Here is a 17,491-nt window from a genome sequence, read left to right as displayed (position 1 = left end):
TGTCTCTGCATGTAAGATGGGTCTCCTGAATATAGTACACTGATGGGTCTTGACTCTTTATCAGATTTGCCAGTCTGTGTCTTAATTGCAGCATTCAGCCCATTTACATTTAAGGTTAATATTGTTATGTGTGAACTTGATCCTGTAATTAGGATGTAGCTGGTTATTTTGCTTCTTAGTTGATGCAGTTTCTTCTTAGCATCAATGGTCTTTACAATTTGGCATGTTTTTGCAGTGGCTGGTATCGGTTGTTCCTTTCCATGTTTAATGCTTCTTTCAGGAGCTCTTGTAAGGCAGGCCTGGTGGTGACAAAATCTCTCAGCATTTGTTAGGATTTCATTTCTCCTTCACTTATGAAGCTTAGTTTGGCTAGATATGAAATTCTGGGTTGAAAATTTTTTCTTTAAGAATGTTCAATATTGGCTCCCACTCTTTTCTGGCTTGAAGAGTTTCTGCTGAGAGATCTGCTGTTAGTCTGATGGGCTTCCCTTTGTGGGTAACCTGCCCTTTCTCTCTGACTGCCCTTAACATTTTTTCCTTCATTTCAACTTTGGTGAATCTGACAATTGTGTGTCTTGGGTTGTTCTTCTTGAGGAGTATCTTTCTGGCATTCTTTGTATTTCCTGAATTTGAATATTGGCTTGCCTTGTTGGTTGGGGAAGTTCTCCAGGATAATATCCTGAAGAGTGTTTTCCAAGTTGGTTCCATTCTCCCCATCACTTTCAGGTACACCAATCAGATGTATATTTGGTCTTTTCACATAGTCCCATATTTCTTATTCATTTCTTTTTACTCTTTTTTCTCTAAACTTCTCTTCTCACTTCATTTCATTCATTTGATCTTCAATCACTGATACCCTTTCTTCCACTTGATCAGATCAGGTAGTGAAGCTTCTGCATGCGTCATGTAGCTCTCATGCTATGGTTTTCTGCTCCATCAGGTCATTTAAGGACTTCTCTACACGGTTTCTTCTAGTTAGCCATTTGTTCAATCTTTTTTCAAGGTTTTTAGCTTCTTTGCAATGGGTTTGAACATCCTCCTTTAGCTCAGAGAAATTTGTTATTACTGATTATCTGAAGCCTTCTTCTCTCAACTCATCAAAGTCATTCTCTGTCCAGCTTTGTTCCATTGCTGATGAGAATCTGTGTTCCTTCAGAGAAGAAGAGGTGCTCTGATTCTTAGAATTTTCAGCTTTTCTCCTCTGGTTTCTCCCTATCTTTCTGGTTTTATCTACATCTAGTCTTTGATGATGGTGATGTACAGATGGGGTTTTGGTGTGAATGTCCTTTCTGTTTGTTAGTTTCCCTTCTAACAGTCAGGACCCTCAGCTGCAGGTCTGTTGGAGTTTGCTGGAGGTCCACTTCAGACCCTGTTTGCCTGGGTTTCACCAGCGGAGGCTGCAGAACAGCAAATATTGCAGAACGGCATATGTTGTTGCCTGATCCTTCCTCTGGAAGCTTTGTTTCAGAGGGGCACCCAGCTGTATGAGGTGTCAGTCAGCCCCGACTGGGGGCTGTTTCCCAGTTAGGCTACTCGGGGGTCAGGGACTCACTTGAGGAGGCAGTATGTCCGTTCTCAGATCTCAAACTCAATGCTGGGAGAACCACTAGTCTCTTCAAAGCTGTCAGAATGAGATGTTTAAGTCTGCAGAAGTTTCTGCTGCCTTTTGTTCAGCTATGCCCTGCCCCCAGAGGTGGAGTCTACAGAGGCAGGCAGGCCTCCTTGAGCTGTGGTGGGCTCCACCCAGTTCGAGATTCCCGGCCACTTTGTTTACCTACTCAAGCTTCAGCAATGGTGGACACCCCTCCCCCAGCCTCACTGCCACCTTGCAGTTCGATCTCAGACTGCTGTGCTAGCAGTGAGTGAGGCTCCATGGGCATGGGACCCTCTAAGCCAGACATGGGATATAATCTCCTGGTGTGCTGTTTGCTAAGGCCGTTGGAAAAGCACAGTATTAGGGTGGGAGTGTCCCGATTTTCCAGGTACCATCTGTCACAGCTTTCCTTTACTAGGAAAGGGAATTCCCCGACCCCTTGCCCTTCCTGGGTGAGGCGATGTCCTGCCCTGCTCCATGGGGGAGCTGCACCCACTGTCTGACAAGCCCTAGTGAGATGAACCCAGTACCTCAGTTGGAAATGCAGAAATCACCTGTCGTCTGCGTCGCTCATGCTGGGAGCTACAGACTGGAGCTGTTCCTATTCAGCCATCTTGGAACCTCTCCAAAACTTCATTTCTAGTTTAAAATTTTTTTTTGAGACTTTCTTAATGACCCATGCATTTTATAGAAGTCCTTTTTTAAATGTTCCCAATGTTTGGAGATTTTCCTGTTGCCTATCCATTGTTGATTTTTATTTTATTGCATTATTGCCAAATAACATATTCTGTATGATCTTTTTTTTTTCATTTTGTTGAAATTTGTTTTATGACCTAGGATATGGTCTATTTTGGTGAATGTTCCATGTGTCCTTGAAAAGGATGTACATTCTGCTGTTGCTACCTGGAGTACTCTGTGTATTCGTTAGATACTATCAGTCAGTCGTGGTAGTGTTTAGTTCTTCTTTAACTTTGCAGAGTTTCTATGAATTTCTGAAAGTGGGTGTTAAAGTCTCAATTATAATTGTGTATTTTCTATTTCTTTTTTCAGTTAAATCAGTTTTTGCTTCATGTATTTGGAAGTTCTATTGTTTGATTTCTTACTTATAGCACATAGTTGGATTATGTTTTTAAATATAGTTTGGTAATATCTGTCCTCTGATTTAGACCATTTATACCAAAAGTAATTATTGATATGTCAGGGCTTAAATTGGTCATCTTATTGTGTGTTATTTTTTCTTTGTTTCCCATTCATATATTTCTCTTTTCTTGCCTTCCTGTGGATTATTTGAACAAGTTTTAGAATTCCATTTTGATTTATTTATAGTGTTTTTTATTGAATAGTTTTCTTAAGGGTTTCTCTACTTATTGCAATATATATATATATGGAAGTTATCACAGCGTGACTATTGCAATATATATACAGAACATATCAACATTTTACCATTTTGAGTCAAGTGTAGAAATATTACTTTCATTTATGTTCTTTAGCCTTCTCCACTTTTTAAATGTAATTGTCATATTCCCATTACATTCACTGAATACCACATCAGGTGGTATAATTTTTGTGTTAAAAATCTAATGTGATTGTTAAAACTCATGAGGAGAAGGATGGTGTAGTATATATCCCTATTTTTACTCATTCTATTATTGTCTTTCTTTTTTGAAATTCTAGTCTACTACATCATTTCCTTTCTGTTAGGGGAACTTCCTCTAATCATTCTTCAAAGTTAGTTCTCCCACAAAAGATTCTCTTCATTTCTCTTCCTCTGAGAGTGTCTTTCTTTCTTGTCCATTCCTGAAGCGTATTTTTACTGGCAATAGAATTCCTGGTTGACAATTCTTTTTCTAAAAAAACACAAAATAAGCTGCACCTCTTACATCTGGTCTCCATAGTTTCTGATGAGAAATTTTCTGTCATTCAAATTGGTATTCCTGGCCAGGCACCATGGCTCATGCCTGTAATCCCAGAGTTTTAGGAGGCTGAGGCAAGCAGATCTCTTGAGGTCAGGAATTTGAGACCAGCCTGGACATCATAGAGAAACCCCGTCTCTACTAAAAATGTAAAAATTAACCAGACATGGTGGTGTGCACCTGTAATCACAACCACTTGGGAGACTGAGGCACTAGAATCATTAGAACCCGGGAGATGGAAGTTGAAGTGAGCAGACTTCATGCCACTGTACTCCAGCCTGGGTGACAGAGTGAGACATCATCTTTAAAAAAAAAAAAAAAAAAGGTATTCCTTTATAAGTAATGTACCATTTGTCTCTGGCTGCTTTCTAGACTTTTCTTTTTCTTTAGATGTTTAATTTTCTCTGCCTTTTTACGTTTTCAATTTTTTAATTATGATGTGTCTTGATATGGATTTCTTTGAGTTTATCATGTTTGGGATTTTTACAGTTTCTTTAATCTGTAGGTTTAGATCTTCCACAAAATTCAGAAAATTTTTAGCCATTATTTGCTTAAATATTTTTAAAGCCTCACACTTTTTCTAGGAATTAAATGATATGAATTGTAGGTGTTTTGTTACTGGCCCACAGGTCTCTGAAGCTCTGTTCACATTTTTTTGTTTGTTTGTTTTCCCAGCTGACTTTCTCTGTTTTTCAGATGTGTAATTTCTATTGTTTTATCATTGAGTTCACTGATTCTTTCCTCTGTTACATCTATTACACTATTCAGCCCATCTACTGAGTCTTTTTTCTTTAACTGGTATTTTTTAGTTCAATCGTTTCTATTCAGTTCTTTTTTTATTGTTATACTTTTTTGGTGAGCTTTTAAAAAATTTGTTTCAAGAATAGTTTTAATTGCTCACTAAGCCATTTTGTTACAGCTGCTTTAAAATTCCTGTGGAATAGTTTTAACATCTGTGTCATCTCAATGCTGGTATCTCTTGATTGTCTCCTCTCATCTGAGTTGTGATTTCCTCTATTCTTGGTATGATGGGTGATTTTCCATTATATAATAGATGTTTTGTATAGTATGTTGGGAGATTCTGGGTCCTATTTAAAACTTCTATTTTAGTAGACAGTCACATAGTCACACAGTTTAGGTTTATTAGGTATGTTCTGGCTGACTTGTGTGGGCTACGGTACAATGACAATTTAGTTTTCAGAGCCCTGTCAGTGTTATTCTGGTCTACTTTGTTTACCTGGTGCCATTAGTGTTCTTGCTCGTCCCCTGCTGGTCTTTCCTGCAGGGCAGAAGGCACGTTCCAGTACTGGCTGGTTCTGTCAGGTAGGAAGTGAGATACATGAGGCCCAAAGGGAAGACATCACTTCTCTGGGTCTGCTCACTAGGCAGCCCAGTGCTAGGGTAGAGTGGGGACTCCTGCTCAATGTCCACTAGTGTTATAGTATGGGAGGAGGACACCCTACCAGCACTACCTGCTACCCCAGGAGGTGGCAGACCTGGAAAGACTAGAATTTGTGTGCAGCCTTTTTTTCTTCATTGAGATCTTTTGCAGACTTGAAACATTATTTTTATTTCCCTCTGGAGCCACATTTTCATTGTGGGTCAGACAACAGAGCTGTCAAATATCTGAAACCTGCTTGCCTAAAATCCTTTCCCATACTTACCAAGGTTTACTCCAGGGAAGGCCATTCTTATTTACTAGAGGCTGTTTTTATCCTCTCATGTCAAGCAGCTCTTCCTCTTTGGTCAAACCTGATCCAGAACAGATGTTTTCTTTATAGTTTCTCCTCTAAGAGATGAAATGAACAGTGTAGAGGCTAAAGACTTCATCAGACTCTCCATTTTGTACAGAATGAGTTAGATAGGCCTACAGGCTCAACGTTCCCAGTTTCTAAAATACTTTGCCTCTATGCCAGGTGGTAGCTCTGAATTTAAAAAGCATTCTGGGCCTGGATAGCTATCCATGAACTACTGTCACAGCATTACCATACTCATTTTTTCTCATTGTGTCCTTACTCACATGCCTTCCACCATGCTCTGACCATATGGTTTTAAAATATCTGTGTTTTTCATGCTTGCTCCAACCTCCGACATCTCTATTACCTGTGTCTCTAAAGCACAGTTTACCTTTCCATTCCCATGATGTTATGTTTCATAAAATTTAGCCCTGTCCAAAAACAGTGCTGTCCATGACACTGTATTTGCCAATTTGCCATCCACCACCTTGTGTTAAATGTGAGGCTCCCTTCGTGTGTTACTCATCTTCATCATGATGGTTGCATGAATACTTGAAGCCCTGAGTTGCATTCCTGATGCTCTTTCAACACTTCTAAACTCTGCACATGTTCAGCACCCAAACCTCTGCAGCCACTCATTCATTCATCTATTCTGTCATCGTCTTCCCAGCATATTGTGTGCCAGATACCATATTGGTGCTGGAATACAACTCAAAGAGCTTCCAGGCCATTTGGAGTGACAGAGATATAAACATACACAATCCAGGGTGATCTGTGCTATGGAAGAGAGAAACGGAGTGATGTGGGAGAGCCAAGAGGGGTTCCACCCAGCCCAGAGGAACCAGAGTAGGTGTCCTGAAACAGGAAGGGCTCTACTGAACTTCCAAAGGATGAGCAGAAATTAGTCTTGTGAAATGGAAGGAGGAGAGCCAGTATTCAGGGGACATACATTGCCCCAAGTCAGAAAAATGCCACCAATTGTCATCTGGCCTGGCCGTTAGTCAGGACCCATGTGGTGGTGTGACATGGAAGTGCAGCCACAGGAGGGCTGGCCAGAGGGGCTTCAGGTGCCAAGTTGGGAGCAGTGAGCCCCCACTGACGGGCTGACAGCAGAGAATGACTTGGCCAGGTTATGTGTTGTGGGGCTTACTCAGGCTGCTGTGTGAGCCTGGATTCTGGGGGGCGGGGTGCAGAGGAGACAGGGCACTCCATACTAAACTGAGTATAATTGAGTACCGCTAGCTAAAGAACCAACCCACCAACAAAACCACTCCTCTCTGTGCTGCCAGAGCTACCTCTAGACCATTGTTCATCTGAGCAATTCTCAAGCAGGGCTTCCTGCTGTTCAGGGGTTGGAAGGAATATCAGCAGGGTAAACACAGGAGCTGCAGGCGATAGGAGAAGATCTGGGGTTTAAGTGCATCTGTCAAAATAGTTAAAACCCACCTGCCCCTATCACAGAAGCAAACATGGTTGGGCACACATCCCCTTGGGCTGCTTAATTATAATCTCTTTCCCTTTCAGATGTGCCCTTGGGGCCCATTTCAACTGGATCTTTCCTAGGGGCAGTGGTCTGTGCAGGCTAGTGAGGCAAGCTCAGGCCTTGGAGTGAGACCAACCTGGGGTCACATGCCTGCTGTGTCACCTGCCTCCTTAATTTTTAACCCCAGTTCTCTCCTCTGTAAAGGAGCGTAACCATGCCTACCTTGCAGGGTTGCTGCAATGGTTAGAGATGATGTTGGTAAATGCCTGGTGTGGAATAGGTGCTCATTTAATGTGAGTGGTAGGAGCTGCAGGGCCTTCTGCATCTGGGACCCTCCCTTTAATACGCCTAAACAAGACAGAGTAACAGCTGACAAAAGGCTAGAGTCAGGACTTCCAGGCAAGAATTATTACAGCCTCTTTTGTAATGTCACAAACTGGAAACAGCTCATCAAAAGGGAAATATTAGCATGAACTATGGCTTTTGTTTCTAAGGAATATTAGGCAGCTAATCTCTCTCTACAAAGAAAACTAGGAAAATGTCCATGAAAATCTTTCATTGTGAAAAGCAATGTGTGATATTTTATGTTCTATGATAGCGTTTGTAAGATTAAAAGGAAAAAAGGCTGTCTCAGACTCTATGGGTTTGTAGGATTTCTGAGCAGGAGGGATGGGAGGAAGACCATACCCCAGAGTGCTAATAGAGCTTATCTCATTGGGTTAGGACCTTAGGGGGTTGAGGGATGATTATTAACCCTTGTCATGCCCTGTACATTATTTGATAAAATATATCAAGCATGTTTTGCTTTTATAATTTACAAATCTTAAGAAAAAAAAAAAAAGATCTAGACATGAATTCCAGATCTGCTTCTTATATCCTAATAAGTTATTTAATTTCTCCAAGCCTCACTACTTGTTTGCTAAGTGGGAACAACCTTCCTCCTCCCAGAGTTGTGAAATTTAAACACATTAATTCATAATTTATTCCACAAATACAGATTGAGAACCCAGCAGGGCCAGGCACCATGCTGGGGCTTCAGTGGTGAACAAGGTTGATATAACACCTTTTCCAGCAAATGATATATGGCACAGATGTTTGCTTGCCCAGCCACACAGATGAGTGACCAACAGTGGCAATTTTTGCTTTGTGGCGAGAAGGAGGATCAGGGGATAATTTGGGGCTCATGAGCTTTTGGTGTCTTTCCTAGCTGACCTCACAGGGTGCCCCTGCTCACATGGAGTAGGGCCTGAAGCAGGCGGGGACTCCCTGTGCTGTGCTCTCTGCAGCAGCCACCTTCTGCCTGGCTTGTGTTTCAGATCCAAAGCCCAAGAGGAGAAATGGGGTGAACTTCTCCCTGGCTGTGGTGGTCATCTACCTGATCCTGCTCACCGCTGGTGCTGGGCTGCTAGTGGTCCAAGGTAAAGCAGGCTTGGTCCTGTGTAGTCCCTCCTGGGGGAGAGAAGTGACCCAGCTGGGTCCCTCAGATGAAGGGCTCAGGTTGAGTGGAGAACCTTAAGCCACTCCTCCCATCCACTGGGAGAGAGTCTCAGCTCCTGGCAGCCACAGTGATGAGAGAAGCAAAGAAGGTAGTGTATGTTGTGTGTATGTGTGCATAAGAGAGGAAGAGAGAGACATCGAGAATACACTTGGGAGCCTATGTGTCTAAGCAGTGAAAGACACAATAATTTCACACGGGGTATGCCACACATGTCTGACATCTAAGACTCCCAGCCTCTGAGTGGGAAGGGCTTTGCTGATCCAAGTGTCCATTTGAACATGATTTTACTTTTGAAGTATTCCCAATCTAAAGGTTAGAATCATGAAGTAATTCCATGAGCAGACACTGAAGTCACTCAAGAACGCTGAATGCAAAGTTGTCATAAACACATCATGTATATATTAAGATCACACACAAATGCTGCTTGCATATATTTATGTCAGACCAGCATGTTAGCTGTCATGCATCCACACCCAGAGCATGCAGGAAGGCCTTAACTGCCTGAAGGTTGGAGATTGATTATGGATGCAGTAGGCACAGCTTTAGGCCATGCAGAAATGTTTTGTGGTTGTGCAATATCATGCCTGAGTGTGGAGCGCACATGGTCAAGATGTAGAAAAGGCTCTGTGCTTACGCTAGGTCTGACAGCACGTGGAATTTGTGTTTACAAATTCAGGGCCCGTAGAAGTTATGCACACATGACACAAGAATGTCAGGGATATGCTCAAATGCCTCAGTCCCTAAAAGAATGCTGTGGGGTGGGGCCCAGTTCTGAATCTGCAGGAGCGGCTCCGGGTCCTGGAGATGTATCTCCTCAATGACACTCTGTCGGCTGAGGACAGCCTGCCCTTCTCCTTTCTGCGGTCAACACACTCTGGAGAACGCCTGGCTCAGGGTGCATCGAGGCTGCAAGTCCTGCAGTCCCAACTCACCTGGGTCCGTGTCAGCCACGAGCACTTGCTGCAGCGGGTAGACAACTTCACTCAGAACCCAGGTTTGGCCTCCTCCCCTCTGGGTTGGGACTTCTTAACAGAGGTCTGGGAGATAGCCGGATCAGGAACCAGGAAATTAATGACCCTGTCCAAGCAAAGTGTGACCTCCAAGAGCCAGGGACTTACAGCAACAAATTCAATGCCAAGTCTGAACCCAGAGTTCCCAGATGGATCCAGAATGTCTAGGAGGGAGGGTAAAACACAGAGCTTGGGGTGGTTCTCTGGACCACTCTTCCACAGCTGACTTACATTGACATGAGGTTGGGGAGAGAGCAACTCAAGCCACCAAACTAGTTCAGACAATATGGGGACTTTGGAGGGAGGAGGACAACCGGACCTGCTGGGGGAAACATGGTGACTTGGGTGGTAGGACTGCAGGCTGGGGAAAACTGAGCCAAGGGTGAAAACCCCGGGGGTGCCCCTTCCCTCGTTGCTTTCAGGGCCTTGCAGCTTTACCCTCTCCTCTCTCAGGCTGCCCCAAAATGGGAAGAGCCTCGCCCTCAGACACTTTGGGCAAAACCAGCTGCTAGGTGTGGCCCAACTGTTGTAGGGTTTACTCTGTGACACAGAGCTCCGGCCCCAGCAGGGTTCCTTGTTCTGGGCCCCATGTGAGCTGAGGCTTAGGAGGGTGATCCCATGGCTGGGTCCTGTGACCAAGGGGTACGCCCAGCATAGACCCAGGAGGAAAATCCCTCCAGAGGAGCCTCCCTGGGAGCAAAGATGAAGGCTGAGTGGGGGTGTGAAGAGGAGTAATAGCTGTGGGCAGATGAATGGAGTCCAGGTTCAGACACTCAGACACCATGGGAGTGTCTCTTCCTTGAAATGTGAAGGAGCTCATTTTGACCAACACGAAGGGGTTCTACCTCCTCAGGCTGGTTTGAAGCAACTTCCTTTCCCCACTTCCAAGGCTCCCAGGGATCTACAGGTCTCAGGGTGCAGACCACTAGTTACAGCTAAGCATCTGGCTCTTTCCAAGGACTCTTTCCCAAAAAGCAGCCAGGTGTTTGGCTCCTGTTGTCCAAATACCCACAGTCTGATGGGAGTCTCACATGGGAGGGCTCACCCTCCCTCTGCAGAGCCTGGGCACTCTCAGCTGGGGCTAGGGCCAAGGGTGCCGCACAGCTCAGCCACAGCTCACTCTCCTTCCCTTGCAGGGATGTTTGGAATCAAAGGTGAACAAGGCCCTCCAGGTAAGTTCATTTCCACTGACACCCACCCTGCTCTTTCCACAAAACCTCCCCAGAAGGTCCCCTTGGCCTCTGCCATTCTGGGTCGGGACATCTGACCCCAGCTTACCTTCCCCTGTCCCCACAGCCTCCTTTGTCTTCAGTTGAGTCTCCTCTCTGTTCCTGGACCTTAATTGGACTCCCAGCCCCTGGGCTATGATCCCCCTCCTTACTTAAAGTGGCTTCCTCTCTCAACCCCGCCCTTCCAAATCTAGCTACCTTCCCAGGCCAGGCCAGGCAGCATTCCAGCTGCCAGGGCAGCCTCTCTCCTGGTCTCCCATAAGCACTCCTTCCAGGTGACTCTTATCTACCACATACATAGCACTTCCCACCAGAGGTGCTGTGCTCATTTCCATGGTGTCTGACTCCTCTCTCCTACAGGGCAGTAATGATGGGAGGCAGGTGTCATGGAGGCACAGGCTGTGCAGTTAGGCCGACTTGAGTTCTAATGCTGGGTCTGGGGCTTACTGGCTGTATGACACTGGGTCAGTTGCTTAAGTTTTCTGGAGCCTCAGCCACTCACCTGTGTAGGAAGCAGTGGAGGTAATCTGACTCGCCTCACGGAGTTGCTGTAGGACTCAAGCGAGATGCTGTGCAAAAGCTGTCTGACAATGGCATGTGCTCTCTGAGGACAAGGCTATGGCTTGTTTGCCTTTTCTTCCCTCCTCAACCCACATGTGTTGTGTTGCACACATGCTTCACTCACAGCCCTGTTCCATTTCATCAGCTGAGTGGTTGAAATGTCCCCCTGGGGATAAATATACATGCCATTTTCTGAACGGAATCCTTTGGTGCCATAATATTTCAAGGACGGCCCAGATCACACTATTGACCAGGGAGGGTTTTGAGGCAACCTTGCAAAATGATGGAAGCAGGGACTTGGGAGACTGGTGGATGTACAGAAAACCCTGGATCTGCCCCTGTAAACTGGATGGCCTTGAGCGAATCACCTAACATTTCTGAGCTCTATGTCCTCCCCAATAAGATGGAGATAATGGTAGGACCTCCTAGGATTAGTGTCAGGATAAAACAATAAATGTAAACCTCTTAGTCGAGTGTCCAGCAGAGAGCAAGTACTCAATGATGTTCTTGCCTTCGTCATTATTATGACTATTATTTGCTATTGTTATTATGGTTGTTATTCTGTTATTCTTGAGAAGACTAAATGTTAATACTAGGAGAGCCTCCAGCCTGATGAATGCTGGCTCCTCTCCTTCAAGGAGGGGCAGTTTCAACAATTTCAACTGCTTTTGCTGACAGAATCAATGCTTAAACTTCTTCTCAACCCAATGGGTTCAGTACAACCTTCAAAATCTGCCTGTCACCCACCCTAGGCACAGTGCTGCCCATCTCATCCCAGAGCACAGAACATGGGCTCCCTCTGGCTCTCTCTTTCTCTGTATGAATATAGATGTGCGTACATAGAGAAAAACTCCAACTCTCTCTCTTCGTGTCTCCCTCTCTCTCTCTCTGAATATAGATATGTGTACACAGAGAAAATCTCCATGTCTGTCTCTCCATGTGTCTCTCTCTCTCTCTCTCTGTATGAATATAGATGTACATGTACATAAAAGAAACCTCCAATTCTCTCTCTCTCCATGTCTCTCTCTCTCTTTCTGAATATACATATGTGCGTACATAGGGAAAATCCTCCAACTCTCTCTCCATGTCTCCACTCTCCTGCACTCTATGCCGAATATGAATTGTATGTACATAGGAAAATCACCAACTCTCATCTCCATGTCTTTCTCAGTCTCTCTCTGTCTCTGACTTCTGTCTGTCTCTCTCTTTTACGCTCTTTCTTTTTTGTACTTTGAGAGCCAGGACAGGAAACTGTAGCTCAGCAGCTGGGGCTATAGAGTTCTCAGCTCCTCCTCCCGGGCAGGCCCTCTCCAGATTCCCCGCCGCCGCTTCCTTTCCCACCCAGGGGAGGCTGTGATTTCTCTCCCCTTCCCCATGGCACTTGCCTGGTGGGGGCTCCTGGGGTTTTCTTGGCTGAAAGGCCCCAGTGACAAATAGGTGGGCAGGGGAGGAGGGCTGGGTGTGGAACCAAGTCGCCAGTGCTGCAGGAGGCAGCTGCACAGGGAACTGCCTTCCCACGCAGGCTGCCTGGGACACGGTGGGGGAACTGCTCCTCAGCCAAGCTGGGGAGAGTTACCAAAAACCCTGTCTGCCATATTTTGTCTCCCTATCAATCTGGACTTGCTTTCCTTCCTCCCAGCAAAGATCTATTGAGCGTTCCATGAGGATGAGAAGTTACCATAGTCATTGGGGATCCAGACATGAAGACAGACGAGGCTCTGCCCTCGTGAGCCTTCCTGTTTGGGAGGCAACCAATTTGGAGCCTGATGCAGTCTCAGCCCTGGCCACTGCTCCTGAGAAAGGGATGAGGCAACTCCTGGGTAGAGAAGGCGAGGGAAACTGGGCTGAGCTGCCTGCAGGCAAGGCGGGAGAAGGGGCATGTGTGCAAGGCCCTTGGGGTGGGGAGCTTAGTGGGGTCAGACACAGAGAGAAAAGTTCATATTCTGAAGCACGAGAACATGGGAATGGTGTGGGGAGGTGAGGTATGGAGGGCACGAGGGATGAGGCCGAGGCCTGAGAGCCCCTGAATAAGCACAGCAGGAGTTTCGGTGACTACTCACACTAACTTAAGCAAACTGTTGGGGTTCAGGGCATCAGCTCACTCAAGATGGTACAGGAGGCGGGTTTGGAGAAACTGAATTCAGAGTCCTGAGCCTGAGCCTATCCCTATCCCTGCCCCCAGGACGAGACACACGGTGAGGCAGACAGCTTGCACTGCTCTTCCTGAGAAGGGATGGTACAGATTCTGACGCCTGTGGGCTGGGATCTAGGAGCTTGCCCTGGGAACCTCCAACCTAGCCTGGGAGTGGTGGGCGCACCACTCAAAGAGGCTGCCAGAGGCAAGCTCCTCCCAGCACGATCACCAGGGGAGGAGGACTGGCTTTCTACAGGAGGGTGCTGTCCTGCATGTTGGGGTATGCGGTTCCATCCCTCCCACTTTGGCCAGCTTCAAATGAGCCTACTGGGTTTCTTCCATGCGTCATGGCCTCTGCTGTCCTCCAGGGCTTCAGCAAGGGGTGGGGCCTTCCTCATGTACAGAGCAGAGGCAAGGGCCAGGCCAGTGACCCCTATCCAGGTCATGCCGCTCATCAGTGGAAGCAGATGTCAAACCCTGAAATGATTCTCTCTCCAGAGACACATCCAAAAGGGATCCCTTGCTGAAGTGAGAGGTTCTAGTCACCAGTTGGAACTCCATCCTTCCAGCCTTGTATATATAAAATGATAGGACATATGGATCCCACACATTGGATGGGATTCTACTTTGAAATAGAAAGCACATCACATGCTTCACTGCCACAGTGTCTTGGCAATGTGCAGGCTTTGCCCTGGGGAGACCTGGAATCTGTGGTCACACTCTCAAGGTGAGATCTCAGGCAAGACCTGGGCATCTCAGACATCACTGCCCACCTTGGCGATGGGGACGAGGAGCCCTGTATGCCCCCTCTGGTTGTTGTGAGATTCCAGTGAAACTCCATCTGCAAAGTGGTCCTTGGAAATAGGTACAGAATCATGTGAGTTCTAGAAATTATAGGCTCCATTTATCCAGAGCTTGCCTTGTATGTTTTCCATGATTGTCCCCACATGGTAACCTCAGGATCCATGTGTAACTAGTACACTAATTCTGTCTTACTGATGAGGGAGCTGAGGCTCAAAACGATAATGTAACTTGCAGAAGGTCACCCAGCTAAAGGGGCAGTGCTAATACCTGCCCCCAGGACTGTTTGACTCAGTGTCTCTCTTTTGCTTTCTAGGCCATGGGTTTCTTGCAGGAGAAACTCTGTCTTCTTTCCTTCTTTCCACACAGTTGGCTCATCTCCATGCTCAGTGAACGTTTGTTGAATGAATCACCATGTGAGTGATGGCAGTGTTGCCCCATCTTTGTTGGCTGACTCATTAGTGTCTCTGCTCCTCTTCCTCAGGTCTTCAAGGTCATAAGGGGGCCATGGGCATGCCTGGTGCCCCTGGCCCACCGGGGCCACCTGCTGAGAAGGGAGCCAAGGGGGCTGCCGGACGAGATGGAGCAACAGGTACAGGTCTTTTTCTGTTGACCCTTAATCATTTTCCTCCTCCTTCTTTGGCTTCACTCTGAATTCCCTTTCCCTTCCAGGCCCACCAGGACCCCAAGGCCCACCGGGAGTCAAGGGAGAGGCAGGTGAGTAGGTGCCAGTTGTGTGCCCAGAAATACACAGCAAGCTTCTCAGAGTGACTGCCGCGGGTTGCAGACTCAGCCCCCTTCCAGAGTCTGGACCTCTGAGGGGTCTGTAGGTGAACGGAGGTCTGGTGGGAGACCCCAGAGGGGCTGAGAGGCTGGGAAGCACCCTTTCTGGTGGCCAGAGTAGGGCCCTCAGGGGCAGGTATGGCTAGATGGCCTTCATCCTGGGTGGGGCTGGTGGGTGTGACTCCTACCCGCTCCTCTGTGTGAGAATGTAAGTCTGCCAGTGCCATTTCGGAAAGTTGGCCTCCTTGGTCCAACAGGGACTCTGTTGTCAGGCACATGCACCTCCACCTTGGACTAGCTCTGTGCCCTTGGGAATGTTTCCTGATGTTTCCAAAGAAACTGAGCCTCAGTTTCTTTTTCTGTGATTGGGGATGAGAGGGCCACACAGGGCTGCCAGGGGCGGGGGGGATTAGAGACAATGACCCAAAGCTCGTGATTGTTCCTGGGAAAGTATTAGTTTCCATTTTTTTAGACTGTTGCCTAATTCTGCCCAGCCATCTTATTAATATAAATGGGTTCACGGGGCCCAGTCAGAGAATGGGGGACCCAGAACTGTCCCTCCCCAGGGACAAACCCAAACATTGGTTTTCTATTCCACTCTACTCCCATCCACCCTTCATTTAGAACCTCCATCTTGCAAATTCCCCAAGGGGTCGAGGCTGCTGGGATGTGAAGATGCAAAGACATTAAGACCTTTACTAGACAAAGGGCAGACGAGAGGATTTACAAGGGAGTTGGGAGTAAACAAACAGGGCTCTAAGCTGCCAGGCTGCTGAGGCAGAAAGAAAACACCACCAGTTACAAAAAAGGAAACTTTTTAGAAGGGAGAATCCTCCAGAAATTGATTTTGGGAAGAAATTTAATAGAAGGGACCCCAAAGAGCCTATTGATCTGTGTCCAGCAGGGGGTTTTCTGAGGAGGATTAAAGGGGGGAGGATAGGCAGACCATAAGAAGGAAGGTTTATGGTGCAGTCAAAGGTGTGCACATACATTCACACCACACACACTCACACTCATGTCTGAGGGCACATCTGTGCACATACTTGCATTCTCACACTCACGCACAAACATAATCACACTCATGCACACACATGCACTCATACACACACACATATACTCATACACCCATGTCTGAGCACACATCTATGTGCATATTTGCATTCTTACACTTACACAAGTACAATCCCTATGCATATGCTCACACACATTCGTAGACATTCACACCCCCCATGCATACACACTCACACTCAGCCTGTGGGGGCTTGAGCAGAACAAGCTCACTCAGAGGGGAGTGGGTCTCCCTCCATCCTCTTTCCTCTGAGAGAGAGGGACTCAGGCTAGGTGCCTGAAACTCACCAGAGTGGAGCCATTGAGGAGGCTGGCTTGAAGGAAAAGCCAGAAGCCACAGGAGCAGTCATTTCCTTCAAGAAGGAATAGAGGGCTGGAGCCTCCCCTTCTCTTTAGGACTCCTGACAGGCAGGCATCACTGAAAAGCCTGACAGAGGGATCAAAGCCAGGACACAATGCAATCACTAGCACTAAAACAGGCAACCCCTTCTTCAGCCCAAATCCTCCTGGAACCCACATGCTGAAACACATCCACAAGCAGGTGTGGCACCCATAGAATGTGGAGTCCAGAGCCCATCTCTACCTGCTTGGGCCCCGCACTGGTGTCCTCAGGGAAAACTTTGTAATTCAGTAGCTCACTTAGAGCCTCTCTATATACACCGCCTCCTCTCCTCCTCTCATTCCCATCCTTTTCCACTTTGCCTCCTGGATCCCTCAATTTCCCCTCATACTCTCTTACCGTTTCTCTCCCCAACAGATCCCTCCTGCCCCTGCCCGGCCCCCAGGAACACCCAGCACCTCCAGTCTGTACTCCACATGCAAGCCTTGGATACCTGGGCCACATGGGTGGGAATCACCATTCTTCAGTGCATTTTTGTCTTAGAGCACTAATTAGGCATCAGCTGTGGACCAGGTAGTCATTACCAGCCCCATTTTACAGATGAGAAAATTGAGGTGCAGAATACTTAAGTGGCTTTTCAGGGTCATCCAGTTTGGGAGTGACAGAGCTACAATTCAAACACACTTGCCTGACTCTAAAGCCTTTCCTGCCTGCCTTGCGACATATTCTAGGTGCTGTTCCTGGACCTTTTGGAAGAGAACTGTCTTAGCCTGTTTGTGTGCAGCTATTACAGAATACCTGAGACTGGGTAATTCACACACAGAATAGAAGCTCATAATTCTGCAGGTGGGGAAGTTCAAGATTGGGTAGCTCCACTCTGAAACTCTGGTGGGGGGAGCCTTGTGTTGTGAGTCAAAACATGGTGGAGGAAATGGAACTAGCTCTCTTGGTAACTAATCCCTAGTCCTAAGGTGAGAACTCACTCCATCTTGCCAGATGGGATTAATCTCTTCATAAAGGGATCTGCCTCCTGTGACCCAAACACCTTCCACTAGGACCTGTTGCGTGAGGACCAGCCTTCGAATACACGAACTTTTGAGGGCAGCTTTCAAGCAGTAGCAAAGAGCAAACACCTGCCTGGAACTGCCAGGGACTCTGCTGTTTGTGTTTGTGCAATCGTGTCAGTGAGAGAGAGAGAGCAAGAGAGAGAGAGAGAGAGAGATCTCCTTCTGGGCACCTTCCAGCTAGTAGGATCTAGAATGTCAGCTGATTAAAGACATTTAGACATTCTCGAACCACAGCAACTGAGCTCTTTCCACTGCCTCCACAGGCCTCAAAGAC

At 46.8% G+C, this 17,491-nt stretch overlaps 1 protein-coding gene across 1 annotated transcript in view; it reads left to right on the top strand.

Annotated features, from left to right (window-relative positions):
* MARCO (macrophage receptor with collagenous structure) overlaps positions 1-17,491 on the top strand; it is a 59,861-nt gene that overhangs the window by 25,215 nt on the left and 17,155 nt on the right. The window contains exons 2-7 of the mRNA XM_031651152.1: positions 8,043-8,144; positions 8,994-9,218; positions 10,371-10,406; positions 14,444-14,551; positions 14,632-14,676; positions 16,568-16,613. Coding sequence (XP_031507012.1) covers positions 8,043-8,144; positions 8,994-9,218; positions 10,371-10,406; positions 14,444-14,551; positions 14,632-14,676; positions 16,568-16,613 — 562 coding nt within the window. The remainder of the gene's footprint in view (positions 1-8,042; positions 8,145-8,993; positions 9,219-10,370; positions 10,407-14,443; positions 14,552-14,631; positions 14,677-16,567; positions 16,614-17,491) is intronic.

This window comes from Papio anubis, chromosome 10 (assembly GCF_008728515.1).
Source record: "Papio anubis isolate 15944 chromosome 10, Panubis1.0, whole genome shotgun sequence".
In the NCBI taxonomy this organism is placed as follows: Eukaryota; Metazoa; Chordata; class Mammalia; order Primates; family Cercopithecidae; genus Papio; species Papio anubis.
The sequence above is the reverse complement of the archived record's forward strand: the minus strand, read 5'-3'. Positions and strand labels throughout refer to the sequence as shown.